Source organism: Ambystoma mexicanum, chromosome 6p (genome assembly GCF_040938575.1).
Source record: "Ambystoma mexicanum isolate Mex_15411 chromosome 6p, UKY_AmexF1_1, whole genome shotgun sequence".
Classification (NCBI taxonomy): domain Eukaryota; kingdom Metazoa; phylum Chordata; class Amphibia; order Caudata; family Ambystomatidae; genus Ambystoma; species Ambystoma mexicanum.
Window position 1 is genome coordinate 665,677,153 of NC_090935.1, and position 20,376 is coordinate 665,697,528.

Consider the following 20,376-nt stretch of genomic DNA (forward strand, 5'->3'; position numbering starts at 1 on the left):
ACCGCACAAAGAGTTTTTGGAAGACATCACAGCTGTTTGTGAACTTTGGTCCTGTGAACCAAGGGAAGGCCCTCTCAAAGGCTTCCATTTCCAGGTGGCTCTCCTGCTGCATCACCCATTGTCACCGGTTGGCAAACCGACTTACCTGTAACTGTTGTTCTCCAGCATGGGTCTGGCATGGATTTGCATGCAAACCCTCCCGCCTACCCCTCTGCAGCTCTTCTCTTGGTCCTACTGCCACCTTATGTGCTACCAAATCTGAAGATGGCTGCCAGAGGATGGGCTTAGGTAGAGGACAGTCATTGGTTGGGGACAGTATGACAGTATGACCCAGAGACCAGTGATTGGTTGTTTGGAGAAAGACAGTTCAGAAACTGATTTTTTTTCTTTACCGAGGATCCCCAGCCCGACAATGGGGAATATTCATGAGCATGTGAATCCATGCCAGACCCATGCTGGAGAACAGCAGTTACAGGTATGTAACTAGTTCCTTACTTGGGGTTTGTTCTCTCTCCCAAAGGAATCCAAATGGATCCTAGAAAGATCACAGCCCTTCTAGACTGGCCTCATCCAAAGACAGTAAAAGAGATCCAGCGTTTTATGGAGGGGCAAACTTTTACAGGAGATTCATCACCCATTTCTCGAAGATCGTCCTACCCATCACCAACCTCCTAAAGAAGGACATCCCCTTTTGTTGGGATGAGAAGGTAAATAATTTATATCTATCACTCAAGGAGGCCTTTTGTTCTGCTCCGATCCTCAGACAACCCTACCCAACCAACACAAACCATTCATTGTTGAAACAGATGCATCTTGTGGAGCCCTTGGATCAGTTCTCAAACAGCTGAAGATGGTATGAAACACCGATAGCTTATTTTTCCCGCACCTTGGTTCTCATTGAAAGGAATTACTGTCATAGAGAAAGAGCCAGTGGCAATCCGAGAGGCTTGCACTAAATGGCGCCATTTACTGATAGGGTGTCTCCATGAATTTGAGGTTTGCACGGATCATAAGAACCTACAAGTCCTGCAACAATTAGAATGCAAGAACTCAGGGCAAGCTCGATGGGCTTATTTCTTTTCTCAATATTGCTTCAGGATCACCTACATTCCCGGAACAAAAAACATTGTGGTCGATGCCCTTTCCAGCAAGGAAGAAGAGGTCCAAGAGGAAGACGAAACCACAGAAAAGGTCCTGGGTGAGAAGACCTTTATCTTTACAGTCACATCTTTCCTTGATCAGGTCAGGGAGGCTCTTGAAGTCGTTCCATTTCCGGAAACCCTGAAAGGAGATCCCCTTCTCTCTCAGAGGGGACGGTTTGTGTTTTCATCAAGAAAAACTGCTTGTTCCCACTCGGTTACTCCAACAGAAGGTTCTTTCATGGGAGCATGACAGCCTATCCGTAGGCCACAAGGGAATCGCTGCTATGCAGGAACTGCTGTCTCGCAGAGTTTGGTGGAGGAATACATAATTACATGTCCGGTATGTGCAGCCAGAAAACCCTCCATGGCTAAACCCATTGGGCGACTGGAACAAGCCCCCATACCTTTGGCTTCCTGGACTCACATATCCTCTGATTTCATGGTGGAACTACCATTGTCGAAGGGGAACACCGCAATAATGGTAACTGTGGATTAATTTACTAAAATGGCACATTTCACTCCGCTTCCAGGCTTACCAAGGGCACCTCAAATGGCATCTGTCTTTCTCTGTGACATTTACCGTCTTCATGGTCTTCCCTTTGCCATAACTACTGAAAGGGGTTCACAGTACACTTCCAAATTCTGGAAGGCCCTCTGTTCATCTTTGGACATTGACCAGGCTTTATCATCAGGGTATCATCCATAGACAAACTAACAAACAGAAAGTCTCGAACACACTCTCGAGCAATACCTCAGATGTTTTACCACCCATATTCAACATTCTTGGTCCGAACTCCTTCCTCTGGCAGAATACTCCTATAACAATACAGTTCACACAGCAGCATCAATGAGCCCATTTTATTGCCATTTGGGTTACCACCCCAAGTCTTTTCTCTTGGCCACTAGTCCTCCCGCAAATGTGCCTGCACTCAATGATTACCTCAAGACCATACAAGACAACCACAAGTCCGCATATTCTCCTCTATTGCAACCAAAAGAAAAGAACAAGAAATATGCCAACAAACACAGAAGAACAAACCCTTTGTGGAACCCAGGGGGATAAGGTTTGGCTGTCTACCCACTTTCTTCCCCGTTGGATTCATCCAACAAAGTTATCTCCTCGATACATAGGTCCATTCTCCATCACCGAGAACATAAACCCTGTTACTTTCCACCTACAACTTCCCACCTCATGGAAACACATTGATCCAGTATTCCATTCATCCCTTCTGAAAGAACATAAGACTGACAAATATCAACAGACTTTTAATGCACATGCTCCACTGCCTTAATTCGGCAGAATATGCGACTCCCGGTTCTACAGGGGTTCTTTACAATACTTGATCCATTGGAAGGGATATTAAGTACAGGAACGCACCTGAGAGCCTGTTTCTCATCAACAGTCCCCATTCATGAAAGTCTCGTCGAAACAGGTTCACCCCTGTTTCTCCAAAACTATTAAGGACCACATCGACTCCCTGGCTCCTGCCCTGGCTGATTTCTGCAATCACTCCTTCGCCACTGGAGTTTTCCCATTCCCTCCCTGAAGCACTCCCTTGTGCACCCCCATCTTAAGAAACCCTCTGCCGAGCCCTCCTGCCCGGCTAACTATCGCCGGATCGCCATCACTCCCTTCCTGGGCAAGCTCTTGGAGAAACTGGCCATCTCCCAGCTCAATCTCCACACTGAATCTGTTGGTTATCTTCATGACCATCAGTCTGGCTTCAGAGCTGCCAGAAGCACGGAAACTGCTCTCCTGAACATCCGTGAAGACCTGCTCTCCAACATTGACTCTAACACCCCTTGTGTCCTCATCCTGCTTGATCTCTCTTCTGCCTTCGACACTGTCAACCATGCCTTCCTGCTCAACCGTCTCTGCAATAACCTGGATATTACTGGTCAGGCTCTAGCGTTGCTGACTTCTTTCCTCTGACTGACCCTCCCAGGTCCAACTTGGCTCCTTCATCTCTGCTATCTTTTTCTCTACCTGTGGTGTCCCCCAGGGGTCTAACCTCCCTCACTGTCTGTTCAACCAAAACCTGGCACTCCTGGCCCATCGCATCGCCGCTCTCTGCCCCAACTTTCAGTGCTATGCGGATGGCACCTAGCTCATATTCAGGCTACCCTCGTCCTCCTCTACTTCCCTACTCTCTGATGGTCTGCTATCCAGGAGTGGTGTGCCGCCAATGACCTCTGCCTTAATGCCAGTAAGACTGAGATTCTCATCGGCCGGCCTCTCTTGGCCCTCTTCCTGATCTCACCTGCAAGGCTAAAAACCTCAGGGTCATCTTTGACTCTACACTCTCCTTGTCATGATCACTGCTTCCAAGGAGCCAGGACCAGCCCAACGTCCTTGGAAGCAGGCCCCTAACCCTGATCCTAGGCACCAGCCGGTCCCCACAGGGACCTTTTGGATCTTGTCCTGGCGCCGGTGGCACCAGGCTCATCAGAAGCATCGGTCCCGGCACTGGAAGCGCCGGGCTCATCATTGGTGTGAAGGTGCTTGGGTGGACCTACCTGCAGCAGACCATGCTGCTTACTTGCCAGACTCTTAGAAGTCCTCGGTGAACTGGGACTACTTTCTTACCTGGGTGGGGCAGCTCCACTCCCTGGATACAGCACTGGAACTCTTCTGGAAGCAGGAACTCTTTTCTTACTTAGGCGGGGCCGTGGAAGGAGACGCCTCATCACTCCAAGGCTATTTAAACCACACCCGATTGATGAAACGTGCTTCGCGTTATTCTGCATCTGCAGCAGAACGCTCACCGAGTCTGTTCCAGCATTTCTTCTTGGGATCCTGAACCTGCAAGAATTATACTTACCATTCCTGTACCTGAGCAACATCAGCACCTGCAAAAGACCAGAAACAACAGGTTAGCAGAACGAACTTTCACACGCAGTGCTTGCTTACCTGAGCCATCGGCAGGGGCCGTGTCTAACGCTGCACCTCCGCCGGCAAAGATAAAAGGTATTATTATACTTACTGGCACGCTGTGCACTCCAGATTCTTCACGCTGCATCTGCACCTGCAAAGATAAACAGCATTATTCTACTTACTGGCACGCAGTGCATTCCGGATTCTTCACGCCGCATCTTCACCTGCAAAGACAACAGCAGTGTCACCCTTACCGGCACGTGGCGAATTCCGGATTTCTTCATTCTGCATCGTCTCCTGCAAAGACAAAGAAAGAGACAGTAAGAGCGCTGCCATACTTACGCAAATCCAGGCGCTTCAGTGCCATGCATAAAAGACTATAAAGACTAAAGGTGTCCAGAAACTTACCGGTCGTGCAGTCAACGACGGTACCCATCCTCTGAAGTCAAGAGGCCCACGTTTCACCAGTGAAGGAACTGGCAACGGCACCCTGCACTAGACGCAGATGGAGAGCCCAGCATTCACCTATCTAAGGTGAGCACGTTGACCTGGGAGGGGGGTTCAACGGTCAAGCTGGGAGGAGAGAGATAGGGACATTCAGCAACCCAGACCTTTAATCCCCATATTGTTTCACCTGCAGAAACCTCACTCTTGGAGTTCGACACTCAGTGCGGAGAGGGTCGACCCCAGAAGCCAACCGAATCCTGCACATCACGTTTCGTGTTAGACACCTTCCTGCCAAGACCCGCGCCTTCGTGGTGATCAGGTGAGCGTTACACTCCTTCTCTCCTCACATCTCTGACGTCTCTAAGAAGTCACACTACCAGCTGCATCTGCCCAGGGGTATTCTTCCTTTCCTCTCCTTCCCCCAGAAGCTCACTGTCTCCCAGAGCTCTGGTTCTCTCTAGGCTGGACTATTGCAACAGCCTCTTTCTAAATCTGCCTGCTTCTACTCTCTGCCCTCTGCAACTTATCCAGAACAGGACTGCGAGACTTGTCCTTGGCCTCAAGCCCAGGGATCATATCTCTCCAGGACTGAAATCTCTGCACTGGCTGCCAGTGGCTGCGAGGATTAAGTTCAAAACCCTCTGCATCGTCCACAAGGCCTTCTGGGGACTGGGGCCTCAACACCTTCAACTCTCTCTTCCTAAATACCTTCTTTCTCAAGCTCTTCGCTCATCTGCCTCAAACTCCCTCAGGGTCAGTCGCTTCTCCAAGCAATGAGTTGGTGGTAGATCTTTCTTCGGCTGGTGCCTCCCTCTGGAACAGCCTCCCTGCCTCCCTGAAAATTGAGGAGAATCATCTTCGGTTCCGGAAGCACCTCAAAACCTTTCTCTTTGCTTCTGCTTTTTCTCCTTATCTCCCTTGCTGGTTGACACTGAAATTGCACTAGTTACCTGGCCACCCTCTGATCTCGGGCCCACGTCCCCTCCCCCGCCAGTCACACTCCTGCACTGCGTTCCTGGCAACCCCCGCACGTGGGGACTGTCTTCTGTATCCCTACAGTCCCACCACCAGCACTTGTCACCTGATGTCTGCACTTGCCCTTGCACTTGCCACCTGCTGGCCGTACTTTTACTTATTGTTATTTATTTTCTTATCCCATTCACTGCACTGTCCTCTTCCCCTTTCCCCCGCACTTCTCCTCCTTCCCTTCCCATGCACTTGCACGATCTGAATGACACCTGGCCTAGTAGGATTGTTGTCTGTCTTCCCTCTGTTCCCCCTCCCTTGCCTCGTCGCACCTTGAAACACTTGTGTATAGGTGCGTTATAAATGCCATATCATATATCATATCCTATCATATCTTACTAGAACTGTTTGATGAGTGACTTGTTGCAATGAAGCAGCCACTGTGACGATTCCAAGGAGATCATGAACTCTTTCCTAAGGAGGAGCCACCCCTGTGGGAAGAGGGAGGGGGAGTCCGCTATGCTATAAGAGAAATACCTCTGGAAGTGACCCTCCCCCACCTCCTTAGGGGACAGGAAATCACCATCCCTTCCTCTCCAACCACTATGATGTGTGTTGGTTATGTAAGAGCTGAGATGTAGGATAATCCTAAACCACTTGTATCATGGCTGGTTTGGTTTCTGACTCCAGCTATCCCAAGTCCTCCTGGGAGACAGCCGAAGGAGCAAGTGTACCAGCACCCTGCAGGAGCATCAGTTAAAGAACCAATCAGAAGCACTGTTGTAAGAAGCCCACAGAGTTCAAGTGCGACAGAAGGCCCGGAGGAGGTGTGGCCTGGCAGAGAGAGCACGCAATACTCTGCATCTCAACCTGCAGTCTGTGCTGCGTCATGGCAGCAACACATACCGGCAGATGTGTAGCTAGGATTGTCTAACAAGTGGGGCCTGAAGCTAATGTAGTTGAGCCCACCGCAGTGACATTTTGTCCCTTGGTATACATGTTTGATTTGATTGTATCTTTATGTTTGCGCCCTGATGCCTGCTGGCTTTCTGCGCAATATAAACCAATAAACAAACATCTGTAAATGCTCAGGCCCTACCCTATCTACGCCTCTGCATACCGGACTAGCAGCCATAAAGCTCTGCCCTGGTGAAGCGGAAGTGAATGAGCAACTTTGGAGCGCTGAGGCACAGGCACCAGGGGAAGCCCCAGCCCACAGTGGGAAGCAAGTGGGAGACGAGAAGCGATTGTGGCTCACGTAAAACCCCACAGCGATTCACGTAAGCGGTGCTGCATTGGAAAGACTCGACGCTCCTCACCCATTCTCCCGAGGAGCACCACATTGAACAAGGTATGCTGTGGCTCCAGGGAACTGGGAGGCGGCCAGTAAAGTGTGGAAGAGGATTGAGGACTCCGAGGTGGGGAGAACACAGATGAGCACAAAGGACGGGAGATGTTATGCGTAGTAATCATAATCCCAGGTGGACCTAAACCTACGTTCCCAAGTACCAGCCAGAGAGGAAATAATTACTCCCTAGCCAGTCATTAGGGCCACATGTGAAACTGGAAACACTGCTCCGGGTCCTCGGTTGCTGAAAGGATAACAATAAGGTTATAGACCGTGTTATACCACCGTCCCCCTCCCCCCCCATTGGACAGAAGATGCACAACAAGTTCTTACCCATTTCCAGGGGTACCCACACCAGGGTGCTATATAGGTGGGAAAGACCTTGTGTACAGGACAGGAGCGGACCACAATAAGGATGCAGGAGAAGAGGCAAAGAATCCAGAGTAACGGCACCAGGGAAAGCAAAAGTCACTAAATCCAGAAGGCATAAATATCCGAAGGAAGAGAAAAAGCACAGTTCACCAATGCAAAGAAAACCTCCAGGTGCAATCCAATGAGCAGTGCCACGTTAAAAAATCAGTTCACCAGTGCCAAAAAGGGAAATCCAGTGTCAATCCAAAGAGCAGAGATTCAAACAGCCTGGTAATCAAACAAAGCAAAAACAGGAACGCTGGAAACGAGTTAGCTACCCACACGTGTGGAGAATCACCATTGCCCGAGTGCGCTCCCCTTAAATGCCGGAGCGGGAGAAAGAAACTAGCCCCAGAGTGGGGAAAGAAGGAAGAAAACCCAGAGTGGGTAGTGAGAAGTAAAGCCCTCTGAGTAGGGGAAAGAGGAAAGCATGCCAGAGTGAAGAGCAAAGCCCCCACAGTGGCGTGAAAGAGAATGAGAACAATAGACTTGAGGAAAGTAAGACAACATTTCCTCCCTCCTCCCCCAAATATGAGAGACTGTGTGACTGATACTTTTTTTGGCAAGGAAGAGGGGCATGGCTGGAGCCTTGGATGCCATTTCAGCAGTGCCTGAGCTTTACAAACTGGAACTGTGAACCTAGGCCAGGGCCCCCTAAAAGGGGTGGCTGGGGGGGGTCAGAAACCACCAGCCATCCCCTTCACTTGGAATTTCCCCCAAAACTGTCTTAGTTGTTTTCCTTTCTAGAGAGGGGGAAAGAAACTAGGTTGGGATTTCCAGACAGAGGACTGTTTATGTTGAGACACCCTGACGAGCTCCCTTTTATTCTGTTTCTGATTAGAGTAGGGTTTAGAGCCTCCAGGTATAGGGAAACCGTAGGTCTTTTTTTGAAATAAGACTTAAAAACATGTCACTGTGTCCGTCTCCTGATTCTATCTTACCACACCACCCAGAATGTTTGGCAATCTATATCCCACCATCTTAGAAAAGACAAACCCTGAATGCATGATCAACACAGGGCTACAAACCACATCAAATGGAACCCAGAGGCGTACAATAAGATGCATTGCAATATGCACAAGGCTTGCTCTGTCTAAGCACAGAGTGGGGATCCACAGGCTCCGCAGTAAAGGCGCCCTAAGCTTATTTTCAGCTTGGAAACGCGGCCATCGCACAACTACAAGGTGATGGCACCCAACCACCCCAAACAATTTCAAACTCCTATAAGCAAACAGAGAAAGTAAGAGCAGGAGGGATAGCCTGGGCACACACACCTCAAAATGTTATAGGTGCCACCTATGGACATCCTCGCCTAGTCTGCGAATCACTCCTTATTGACTGTGCACTCTACCTTTTGAATGAACGATTCCTTCCTGCTCATATACAGACTACCTTCCTACAGTCACACTGTCACACCTTCATCAATGAGGAGAAGCTCCAGAATTGGACAACAGAAGCCCTGGACATCCTTACACCATTGAAATGTGTTACCCTTTCTGTGACAAAGCCAGTAACCAGGCCTTGTCATGAGGAGACAGGAACTCTTCTTTTTTTTTTTTTTAAACTTTATTTTTGAAATTTTCAGAACAAAAAACACAAGCACACCATCAGGGTGCGTTAACGTACCAAGGCGAAACAGAGAGGAGAAAAGGGACGAATTGAGGAAAGGGCAGGGAAAGGAAAAGAATAGAATAAAGCGAAAAGAAAACATAACATTTCCCGCTCACGGGTTCGACCACGGAGCCGCCCCACCCCACTCATGCCCACAACAACAAGCATCAGGACTTTCCTGGTTAATTGTCAATTACCATTAAGGCACAAATATATAGTGTCTTTCAATCTCACAGATCTATTTCGGAGTCAGGAGCTCTCAGTACCGGAAGGAGCTGCACTGTTTAGCAGATATGTAATATACGGCCCCCAGATGTCGGGGGGGGGGGGGGTCGAGCATGCAGTGGCAGGGTTCTTCTAAATTCGCTCTCTACATCCTGACAATAGGTAATGTCTTTTTTCCAATCTTCAATTTTGGGTAGGGGGCCCTGGCTCCAGGCCATAGCTATCCGCCTACGGGCCAGCACCAGGAGGAGAGCTGCCAGTCTGCGGGATGCGGGACGTAAGTATTTTGTGAGGCCGAGGAGGGCTGCCAACGGTAGCGGAGCTACTTGTTCCCCAATAATATGGGCGACGATCTGCAGGACTGAGGCCCAGAACCGCTGGATTCCGGGGCAGTCCCATGCCAGGTGGAAAAAGTCGGCACGCGCCGCTGTACAACGTTCACATTGGGCCGATACTTCAGGGTGATGTTGGTGTTTCTTGGCAGGGGTGTAATACGTTTGGTGCACGTAATTAAAGTGTATTAGTTTATATTGTGTATTCACCGCGACTTTCTGGGTTTGATATAGAATGTAGGACCAGTCCCCAGCATCTATCGACATCTGGGGGTCCGATTCCCATCTTTGTTGAGTTCTGGCATTGGGTGACCCGGTGTCTGCCACCAGGGACCTGTAAAGTGTCGATCAGCCTCCCCTCTCCCCCAGCCTGGATGGTTTTGTGCAGCAGATCCCATATAGGGGGTTGTTCAGGAAAAGAGGGCAGTTTTTTTTGCAGGGTATAGCGCAGTCTGAAATAAAGAAAAATATCTAGTGAGGTGCTTCTGCCCCTTTCTTTGGCCATCTGGGGCGTTAGGAAGGTGCCTCCCGGGAAGACATCACCGAAGGAGTGAATATTAAGCTTGTAGGCCCATATTAAAAATACTTTTTCCTTCGTGAGCGGAACACCCGGGATGAACCTGATCGGTAGCAAAGGGGAGTATCTCACGGTCACCCGATACTTAGCAGCCATTTTCTTCCAGACTGCGTACGTAGAGAGGACCGTATTTAGAGTGTTGTACGGAACTGGGATTTGACTAATGATAACGGCACTGAGCAAGTCAGGAGAGGCCAGAGCACGTTACACCTGCACATGTGGACGCACAAAGTGGATCGTGTACCAGTGGCTTAGAAACTGTGCCTGAGATGCCCAATAGTACTTCTCAATGTCAGGGAGCGCAAGGCCTCCTTTTGATGTCGGCAGAACTAGGGTGTCGTTAGCCACGCGTGCCGGTTTACCGGCCCATAGCAGCTCCAGGACTGCAGCCTTGACTTTCAGGAGGAAGGATTTGGGGAGGAGTAACGGAATATTGGTAAACAAGTACAGAAGCTTGGGGAGTATAACCATCTCCGCAAGAGAGGTCCTACCCCACAGCGTTAGTGGGAGCGTTTTCCACCTGTGCACCCGTTCCTGAATGGAGGTGAGCGTGGAGACATTGTCTTTATATATCTCTTGACGGTTATGCGACATAAATATACCTAAGTAGCGTACCCCTGAGTTCACCCATTTAAAGCCATGGTCATCAGTGAATTGCACCGTGTGAGGGGTCAGGGGGAATATCACAGATTTAGAATTATTGAGTTTCAATCCCGACATTTGCCCAAATCTTAATACCTCCCGCATAACTGGGTTAAGGTTCTCCTGGGGATTGCTGACAAATAATATAACACCGTCAGCATAGATGGAGTCAATCACTTTGTTGGGGCCTAATTTGAGACCTCTGTGTATTTGGAATTCGCGTAGTCTGGAAGCCAGGCGTTCCATAATGAGAGCAAAGATCAAAGCTGAAAGTGGGCATCCCTGCCTTGTTCAAGTGAAATGCATGTGGATCTAGTGTTCCCTAGTGTAATATAGGATTGGGGGCTGTTGTACAATGACACCAATTTAATAAAGAAGTTGCCAAAACCCATTTGTCTAAGCGTTGCTAGCATGAATGGCCATTCCACAGAGTCAAATGCCTTCTCGGCGTCAAGAAGCACTGCTATTGCCTGTTGCGATGGGTCCAGGGCCTCCATGACGCCAAACAGACGCCTGATGCCATAGGTGGTGCTGCGCCCTGGGATAAATCCGGCTTAGTCTCCAATCACTAGTGCTGGCATAAGGGGGAGGAGCCTGGATGCAAGAATTTTGGCCAGGATTTTATTGTCCAGGTTGATCAAAGAAATTGGTCTATAGGATGCACATTCGTCAGCGGGTCTGCCGGCTTTGTGTAAAAGAATTATATTGGATTCCCGTAGTGTTGGGGGAAGGCATCCACTTTCAATGGATTCTTCATATACGCGTAGCAAGAGAGGGGCAAGGGAAGTTGCCTAGGCCTTGTAAAACTCTCCGGTAAGTCCGTCCGGACCTGGTTCCTTGGAGTTCGCGAGGGATTTTATTGCTTCCAGTATTTCTTCTGTCGTTATCGGAGCATTAAGAGGTTCTCGTAGGTCCGCTTCCACCCAGTACAGCTCAGTGTCGAGTGCAGAGATTCAGAGTCCGAATTGCCTCTAGAGCTGTACAGGTCCTGGTAGAAGTCCCGAAATGCCTTGGCGATGTCCACTTCTGCATAGACACGCTGCCCTTGTGCGTCTTTAACACATTCCACCCGGGTCTGGGTTTTGTCCACCGATAGTAATCGGGCGAGCAGGGCTCCTGGCTTCTGACCCTCTCCATATTGTCGGATCTGGTGTTCCCGCCCTAGGAATTTTAGCTCCCTTTCGGCTGTTTCCCTGAACCTCTGAAGCTCCTCCTTCAGTTCTGCCAGGATTGGCGGGCGTGGAGCTGAGATTGCCTTCATTTCTAGATCCTTCAGACGGGTTTCGCTGTCGGAGAGTTCACTGTGGATCAGCTTCAGTACACCATTTTCCTTACCCAAACATATTCCGCGCACAAAGCACTTCAGCGTTTCCCAGATGATGCTTGTCGCCTTGACTGAGCCTTGATTTCTCTCAATGAAGGATGTTATTTCCTCGCGCAGTTCTTCTGCGAAAACGTTGTCCGAAAGCACACCCAGCTTGAATCTCCAGTTCAATCCGGGGACTGTTGCGCCCACCATGGAGGCGTCAAGTGTGACCATTGAGTGGACAGGAACTCTTCTTAACCGGGGATGGGAGGCCTACCATGGAGCCATCCAAAGCCAGTTCTAACTCTGAGGAGAAAATTGATGAGGCTTAGACACCATTTTAAATCATTTTCATGCACATCCCGGGGAGAGGAGAGCAACTTGGATTCATTAAGGAATGGGAACCAATCCCAAAGCATCAGGGATACTTCAGGGAAAGAACAGGAAGCTGGAAGTGTGTGTTTACTGTGAGGTAAGAGGTGGAGGATGACCAAAACATCAGCAAAAGGAAGGAATGAACAGTGGCTTGTGGAGGAGACTGTTGGTGCAGGTGAGGCATTAGTTTAGGAGCGAAAGTGGCTCTGCAATTTCTGTAGTAGTTGGGAGGAGGCGTGTAGTGTGGGGATAAAGGAGAACAGTAGCGCGAAGAGGACACAGGGAACTCTGAACCAACGGTCATACTTCTATAAGCACAAATGGTGCATGTCAAATTCTAAATCTATCAATGTACTTAAATATTATGGTTAGGAACACACTTGCCTCGAGGAAGTGCCCTATAGCATGAAACACTTGACCTTTCAATTCCATTTTTATCGAAAAAAATGAACAAAAAATTCCTGAGTGCCATTTCTGTTATTCTATTATTCTATTGAAAACATTATAAATCTCAATTTGGAATTCTCTGGGCGTACATAACGATTGGGCCAAAGGAGTAATTATTATTCTGTAAGTGGGATTTCGGAAAAAAAGTGTTTTATTACACACAATAGTAACTACAAAGTCAATATTGTTTTTCCTTTTGGCAGGGGGATTGTCGGACTTTAATATTTAATGAGTGTATTTTAAGATTCAATGTTTACTCATCTACTGGATGGCTGGAGGGGTTGAATGGGATATAGAGGACATCACCCCCTCCCCCCCTCTGCTGTTACTGTTTGGGGTGGACAACGAGGATGATGGCCGTGGGGCAGGAGGACACACATGGTACGTACCCTGATGGTTGCGGCTAAAAGATGCGTAGCCCAGTGTTGGAAAGAGAAGCGCAGTCCCAGCAGAAAAGTAATGGGTCTTAAAAGCTTGTGCCATATATGATGTGGAATACTTGACGCACTTGATGGATGAGACAGGGACGAGTATTGAAGGGGCTCGTCTTCCGTTTTTTGAGAAGTATGGACACTGAATAACCTTGAGAGACCTACCATTGTAAATAAATGTGTGAATCTTGGGATGGGCCTATTTTGGATTTGAATGTGAACGTGTGAGGATGGGGGTGAGAGTTAGGATGAGTACTTTGCATATTTCACTGACGGTTTGATTGTAACAGGTTTATTTGTTTAAGTGCATTTTGGAAAATTAAAGTAAAAGTCAATTTGGAGAAAAAAAAAAACTACATCATGTGCATGACAGAGAATTTAAGGTGTTACCATTATCTAAATGTATAGGGTTTGATTTTTCTATTAACAGGAAGCAGAACTCAGTCTTGAACAACCTTTTCCAGCACAAGGATATGAAAATTCCAAACAGTTTTCGGAAGCAAAACAGTCTAATAGGAGATCAAAATGCCCCTACACGCCTTTGGAGCTGCAGTACATGGAAATCAAAGCACAGCACAACGATGCTATACTTTTTGTGGAGTGCGGTTACAAGTATAGATTCTTTGGGGAGGATGCAGAGGTAATGATCCAATATTTATTGCTAATTTAAAAAATACATGTTTTTGTACAATTATTCCAGGAGCCATTTAACCAGAGTCGGTTCTTTCTTCCAGGATTATATCTGATATTGTTTATTTGTATTTTTTTTGGTTTTATTGGTTAAACATATTTAAACCTTAAACTTTAGTTCATTACTCCATTATTTCATTATTTAGTTCGTTTTCATTCAGAAGAACCATATCCATAGTTTGTTCCCACAACTTGACCTTGTCCCGTCAATTGGCCAGAGGTAGTTAATGAAGGAGTTATTTAAATAGTTATTTAAGTAGATCTAGTTTGCCTCCTTAGAATTATCTCTATTGTTTATTACTAAATATCCATTATTGCTAAATCATATTTAAAATTGCTTTAACTGTGCTAGCCACACCGAAAAAATAGACATATTATTTTTTTTAAGCACAATATTAGCATGCAGTGCATCAAAGGTGATACATTTTTTTGGGGGATTTTTTTTAGTTTAGTTTTTATTTTATTTTTTGCTAGCCTAATTTTTCATTCACCTGGTTTTTAAGACCACATAGGCTCTTCAGTACCTGCAGAACGTGATATTGACAGCAAACAGCATAATATATCCATTAGTCTAATCGTTGCAAGGTTGCATCCCGTTTAAAAAATAAAAAAATTAAAAAAACTAAACTGTACTCCCTTTTATTAATTGTAGTAAACTTTAGTCCAATTTAAGGTTCTCCCTACGTCTTGGTCCCGGCATCCTGGAGGGTTTGCCTGGTTTGAGTGCAGTGCACAGGGGACGATCTGAACTCCCCACCTGCCACTGTGGGAGGGGTGTACCCTGCTGTGAACGCTAGCTGGGATATCTGGAGAGCTCCTTGGATGAACCCTGTCGGACACATGGATACAGAGGTACTGTCAGGAATATGAAGGGAGAGTGGGAATGGGTGAGGCTTGGGGATCCCTCCCAAAGAACCTTTGAACCTTGATATATCTGGATGCTTGATGCTGGTCTGGTGGGGAGAAGGAGTTTATGGAAATACTCAGTTTACCTCTGACCTTGACTCAGTGGGCATTTATATCTGGGGAGGGGGTCAAGGTCTGCGATGGATAAACTGTGGAGCAATGGACCCGTGCTGTGCCTGTTGCTTGGTTGTGCCATAGGCTAGCTCTGTGACCACCAGATCATGGTATGACATGTTTGTGATGCGGGAGTGAGCCCCATATATTAGACTGTGATTTGGTTGACCAGGGAGGAGGGCACGGTGCAACTTTTTATGATGGGCCTCAATTTCTGAGACCACTGCAGTAATTATTTGGTGGTGGAGAAGCTTGCAATGGCGGAAGGTTCATTTTTTTTTTTAATTGGAGGGACGCACATCTTTCCATGAATATGCAGAGCAACCAAACGTAGTGAGGGAGCCCAAACCAACAAAGTTGGGTTGGGGGAGGAGAGAATATGCCCCCGAGAACATATTTGGTTAGAATCGTGCATTTTCAGCACTCTTTATGTGACAATCTGGGTAAAAAGCCACAGTTTGCAATGGGTTTTTTAGGGTAATACATGTAAAAATCTGATAGATGCAACAAGTTACCAATTCTTTTTTCATGATGCCTTTACCCACAATATATGCCAGTATAAAAACATGTTCATGCTGGCTGTGCCAATACATACCCATGGAGTCTGCACCAATGTATGACCCTATTACCATATAAGGACCTCCCCCTGTTGTCTTTAACTGTGAAAAAGGCATGCCACAGTAAAGAAATATGCCCAGGTTGGACCCACTATTGTGTGGGAGGACCACTCGTTATGTTGCCTTCACCCTTGGTCCCTAGTACAGGAAAGAAATGTCCAGACTGGACTCACTAATGTGGGCCAGTATCACCTAGGTACACTCATTTTTCTGCCTTCACCCCTGCATGGCATTTTTTAATGGACAACAATTTGATGCCCAGTGAAACATGCCGAGGCACCGAGCTACTCTTCTCCCCTCCCCCAATTAGAAGTTTGCTCTCAGGGCCCAGCACATACACATCAACATATCAATATTCATCCTTCATTCACTCTCACATTCACAAACGAGCATCAGCATTGATACAGAATTTACTCACATTCACATACATGCAATAGCTTTCATTCAGCATTCATTAGCCTTGAGTCTCCTGCTATGAAGGTCCACCGGCACCAGCGCAGAATACAACAGAAAACTAAGTGCTTCCTGACTCCTGCGTATGCGCGGTGGAGGCGGAGCACCTCCATCTCGCCGTTCCTCAGCCCCTGGATGGGCAGGGAGGTGCAAGAGTGTCCCCTCACATGCAGGCTGCAGTACCCCAGCCTGCATCTCCAATGGGCCATGCAGGGCTGGAGAAGTAAAACCCCTGTGGCATGCCTGACTCATTAGGCATGCACACTGGGTTACTATTTTACTGTAATGCGTGCTTTGAGGCCTATGGGCGAGTAGTGCTTTATAAAAATTCAATAATAATAAAAACAAAGTTTCCCTTTGACAGGTTAAGCCAGCCCAGGAGGCCTCCCTCAGCTGCAGAAAGCCAGCAGCTGAGGGAGGCCCGGCTGGCCCGGCTCCTCCATTATTGGGGAAGAGAACTGGCGGATCAGCGCTACCTCTGCCATTTTGGAGGAGTGGCCACTGGAGGCTTGGTGACATATGATACGATGTATTCTGGGCACACAGCAGGAGACTCATGAGGATGGTAGGGCTTATCCTGGACAGTTGTCCTACATGAGTGGCTGCCATTTCAGCATCATTAAACGCTTTCAGCTAGGTGTCTGTACATGACATTATTGCTGTACTAGTGGGGGAATTGGGATTTTTCTATGGGAAATATATTAAATAAGTACTTAGTGGCACATGCTTGGTTTCCCTTCTAGTCCTACATTTAGAGTTAATTTAGCATTGGTTTGTCATAACTTTTGATAGCGGCTGACATTTCGGAATAAGATGGCCTTGGTCAATACGAGGAAACCTAAGGGCTGGTATTTTAGGCATTCCATCCTCATTTTTCTTTCTGGTAAATCAGGCATTCCAAAACTTTCAGAGTCAACTCCAATGCCATATCCTGATCATACAAGAAAGGGAGAGGTGAGGGGACAATGCGCTGGTGTTGATTGCCATAGATGTGGTAAGAATGATGGCCAGATGGCCCTGGGTAGATAAGGAAACGTGCGGGAAAGTTAGGCGCTGGGTGTGCTAGCAATATATTTTAGGATTGATAACTAATTTGTATGTTAGACCTGTGTATACTGTGTAGTGATGATGGGTCAGGGGAGGGTTGGTGGGAGGCTGCTCCCCACCTGGGTGGAGCAGTTTGAATCCTGGTCTTATTTTTTTCTTTTGGACGTGTGGGACCAAGGGGAGTGTACAAAACGAAGCCATATTGGTAGGAAATGGGTTTAAAGACTGGCCTCATGTAACATACTCCTTGGCTTAGTCTTGTGTTTGTGTCTGTTTACCCCTCATCTCCCGTCTCTCCTTGAAATTGTTTGTTCTCTGTTAGACACCTGTACGGGGCTGCATGTATATTATGTGATGATAAGACTTATTGTAGAGGTGAAGATGGGTGAAACAATACATGAACTATCATGGAATGTCAAGAAAATTATCTGGAGTCATCGGGAGGCTCAGAAGCCTAGAAGGACAGACCTAAGGACTGTGCACCTCAGGAAAACAAATATGCCACCCCTGGAGAATGAAGACACTAAGGAAAACAAATATGCCACCCCTGGAGAATGAAGACACTAAGGCCTTAGTGTTGGACAATCAGAACTTTGGTATTTCCAATGTCCCTAGACCAACGAAGAATGAACTTGGAGAAGCACGCCATAATAAAGACTTGGACTGGCTACGTGCATGAACGGGGCCAGGCATAGTGCGCTCCTCCAATTTGAAATTCCTGCGCAGAATCAACTTGGCCAATTTGTGCTCCCAAGGGAATAGTGACTGTAATGTGGTAGGATGTGGACTAGGCACATTGCCTATGTACTTGAAACTGTGTAAATACCTTCCTATGGGCTCTACTAATCTTGATCTTATCTGACTTTGTTATTATCTGTAAACCGGAATTGCTTTCGTACCAATGGGACCCTACATTTTTAATGATTTCAGTGTGATGCCTAATTATTTACAAATGTTTATTCTTACCTGTTAATTTTCTGATGTTATCCTGGATTGTTTCCCTTGTATTTATTTTTATTTATTATATTGATGTTGTTTGTAAGTTTTGTTTGTGTAGCGCTCTGAGGCCTACGGGTTTGTAGCGCTTTATAAGAAATAAATCAAATCAAATCTGCCAAATGCAGGCAAGTGTTCAGGCGTCTGGCAAAACGTAAGGTGGATGAAGCTATGTTGCAAGACATGCACCTGCTGGAATAGAAAAAACATAGTTTCCTGAAATACAAAATTTAGTTATGGTATCTCTAGTTGTTACAACCTCAAAATCCAGAGGGGGTGAGCATCTGTTTCAACAAAAATGTAAGATACCAAGTAGTCTAGTCTGCAACTGAGGCAGAAGGGAGATTTTGTACTCCCAGAAGTAGTTATTGGAGACTTTACATTGATAGTCCGCAATGTTTACTCTCCTAACTCCGGGATAAGTGTGCTTCTTGGGGGCTTGTTGTTAGGCTGAATCCTATGCAGTGCCCTTAGGGACCACTACACACAATTAAGACTACAAGTGGTAATACAAGTTCACCTTTGGTACAAGCCTGTATTACACTGTTAAAGTGGTAGCAGTAGCGGAGCAGCCAGACTTATCTCAAGAGTAAATGAGCAGTAACAGAGATTACACAAAGGGACCACAATTACTGTGACTCAAGCAAACACTGACTCAAGGTTTCGGGTACAAAATATAAGTACATTTATTTTTAAACCATCTGTTATAAAACACTTCACTTCTATAAATTCGAAACCACACATAAAATACACTACATACAACCTATTCCACTTGTGCCTGTAAATTCAAGGTAAGTACATTAGGATTTGACAGACCAGTGTTGCAATACTAACGCGTACCCGCGGATAGAAATGCTCACGAAGTTAAAACACACTTTGTACTTAAGAATTTCAAACAAGGGAAAAGTGAATAAAAATCAAAGGCAATACTTTTTCAAGGCAAGGAGTCGCGAGGACTTGTTCAAAGATACAGATTAAAGTCAATAGGCTTGCGCCAGTGTCAATGGAACCGATTCTCAGTTGCTGAGGATCACACGTTGAACAGTTCAAGATTTGAGATGCCAAGAGTTCGTAAGATTGTCAAATGGAAGAAAAAGTTATAAGAAGGAGGGAAGAAAGAACACATCTTCGTGGAGGAAAAGGGTTCACCCCGATTCCGGCTGGTCAGAAGGAGAGAATGACCAAGTGTGCACAGTACCTTATTCCGTTGGAGAAAAGCTGGTGCCACGGCAGTTGTTCCTGGTAGTTCCTGCAGACTCACAGCTCCTGCGGCTTCAGTCGTGGGGGCAAGAAGGAGGACGTCTGGAGCGATCTGCACTACCCAGGGATGAGGCCAGCAGCAACGAAAAAGAACAATGATAAATAAAAGGTGCGCTCCTTTAAATCAGGAGAGGGCTCTTCTGATGGCTACCCGGACCACTACAGCACAGCAGTGATTTTGACCCAGGAGAGGATTCTCTGACTGAAGAAAAGACGAGCTGGTTGATCCCACCAGGCTCAAGGGAAGAAGGCTCCGGACTGGATCTTCTCTTGTTGTTGAAGGGTAGATAGCTCAGGACCTGCAGCAGGGCTTCACCGGGACTTGGGGTTGCAGCAGCTGTCCTCTTCTCCGCTTCTGTTCAGTTCTTTGCAGTTCCAGTGGCGACTCTGACTTCTAGCCCAAGAGCCTTTTATGCCAAAATCCCCCATTCACACAGCCTGGCTGTCAATCACTCAGCAGGGGGGTTGTCCAGCGCAGACAACCACCTCAGCCAATCAACACAAAGTGCGACTTGGGTCTCCAAGAAGACCCTGTTCAGGGGGTGACTACACCCCTCCCTTACATTCAGCCCACCTAGACACCCAGATGCTAAAGGAGGGCTTCTGCTCAGAAGTCCGCCAAAGGTTGGTGAACAAAGGAGGCAAACCTGGTTTGCCGCGCAAAGAAAGACCCACGAAGGAAGTTAACAAAAAGAAATGGTGATTAAACCCGACCGGAGCCGAAATAAAAAGTATTTGGGCTAGTGGGTTTAAAGTTCGAGGCTACTAACATAGCCTAAAACAATACCACGTTATGTAATATAATCGCGGTAGGAAAATTAGGGTATATACCACTGCCACCAGCCAAGTCTTAATGTTAAGGGAACAAAACAATGCTCCAGGAGGTACAGATAAAAAGGGCTAAGAATTACCCCTTTACAATACTCCATGTAGGATGAGGTGTACTGGATCTGTGGTTAAATGACTATGTAAAGTTAATGGCAACTTTACCCTTTTCTGGAGGACAGTAGTCGGCCCCAGAAATGGAGTCGGTGGGAAGTCTAAAAGACAACCCTGTGTTACTGCACTGAAGGTGCTGTGTAACACACAAGAGTGGGACTACTGAAGTGGTGTACTCCTGAGTCCACAATCACTAAAACAGATGAAATGCACATGGCA

The 20,376-nt window shown here is 46.9% G+C and overlaps 1 protein-coding gene across 4 annotated transcripts in view; it reads left to right on the forward strand.

Annotated features, from left to right (window-relative positions):
* MSH3 (mutS homolog 3) overlaps window positions 1–20,376 on the forward strand; it is a 2,767,116-nt gene that overhangs the window by 158,128 nt on the left and 2,588,612 nt on the right. For all 4 annotated transcript variants that reach the window (XM_069627552.1, XM_069627549.1, XM_069627550.1 and 1 more), the window contains one exon: window positions 13,566–13,775. In XM_069627552.1, coding sequence (XP_069483653.1) covers window positions 13,566–13,775 — 210 coding nt within the window. The remainder of the gene's footprint in view (window positions 1–13,565; window positions 13,776–20,376) is intronic.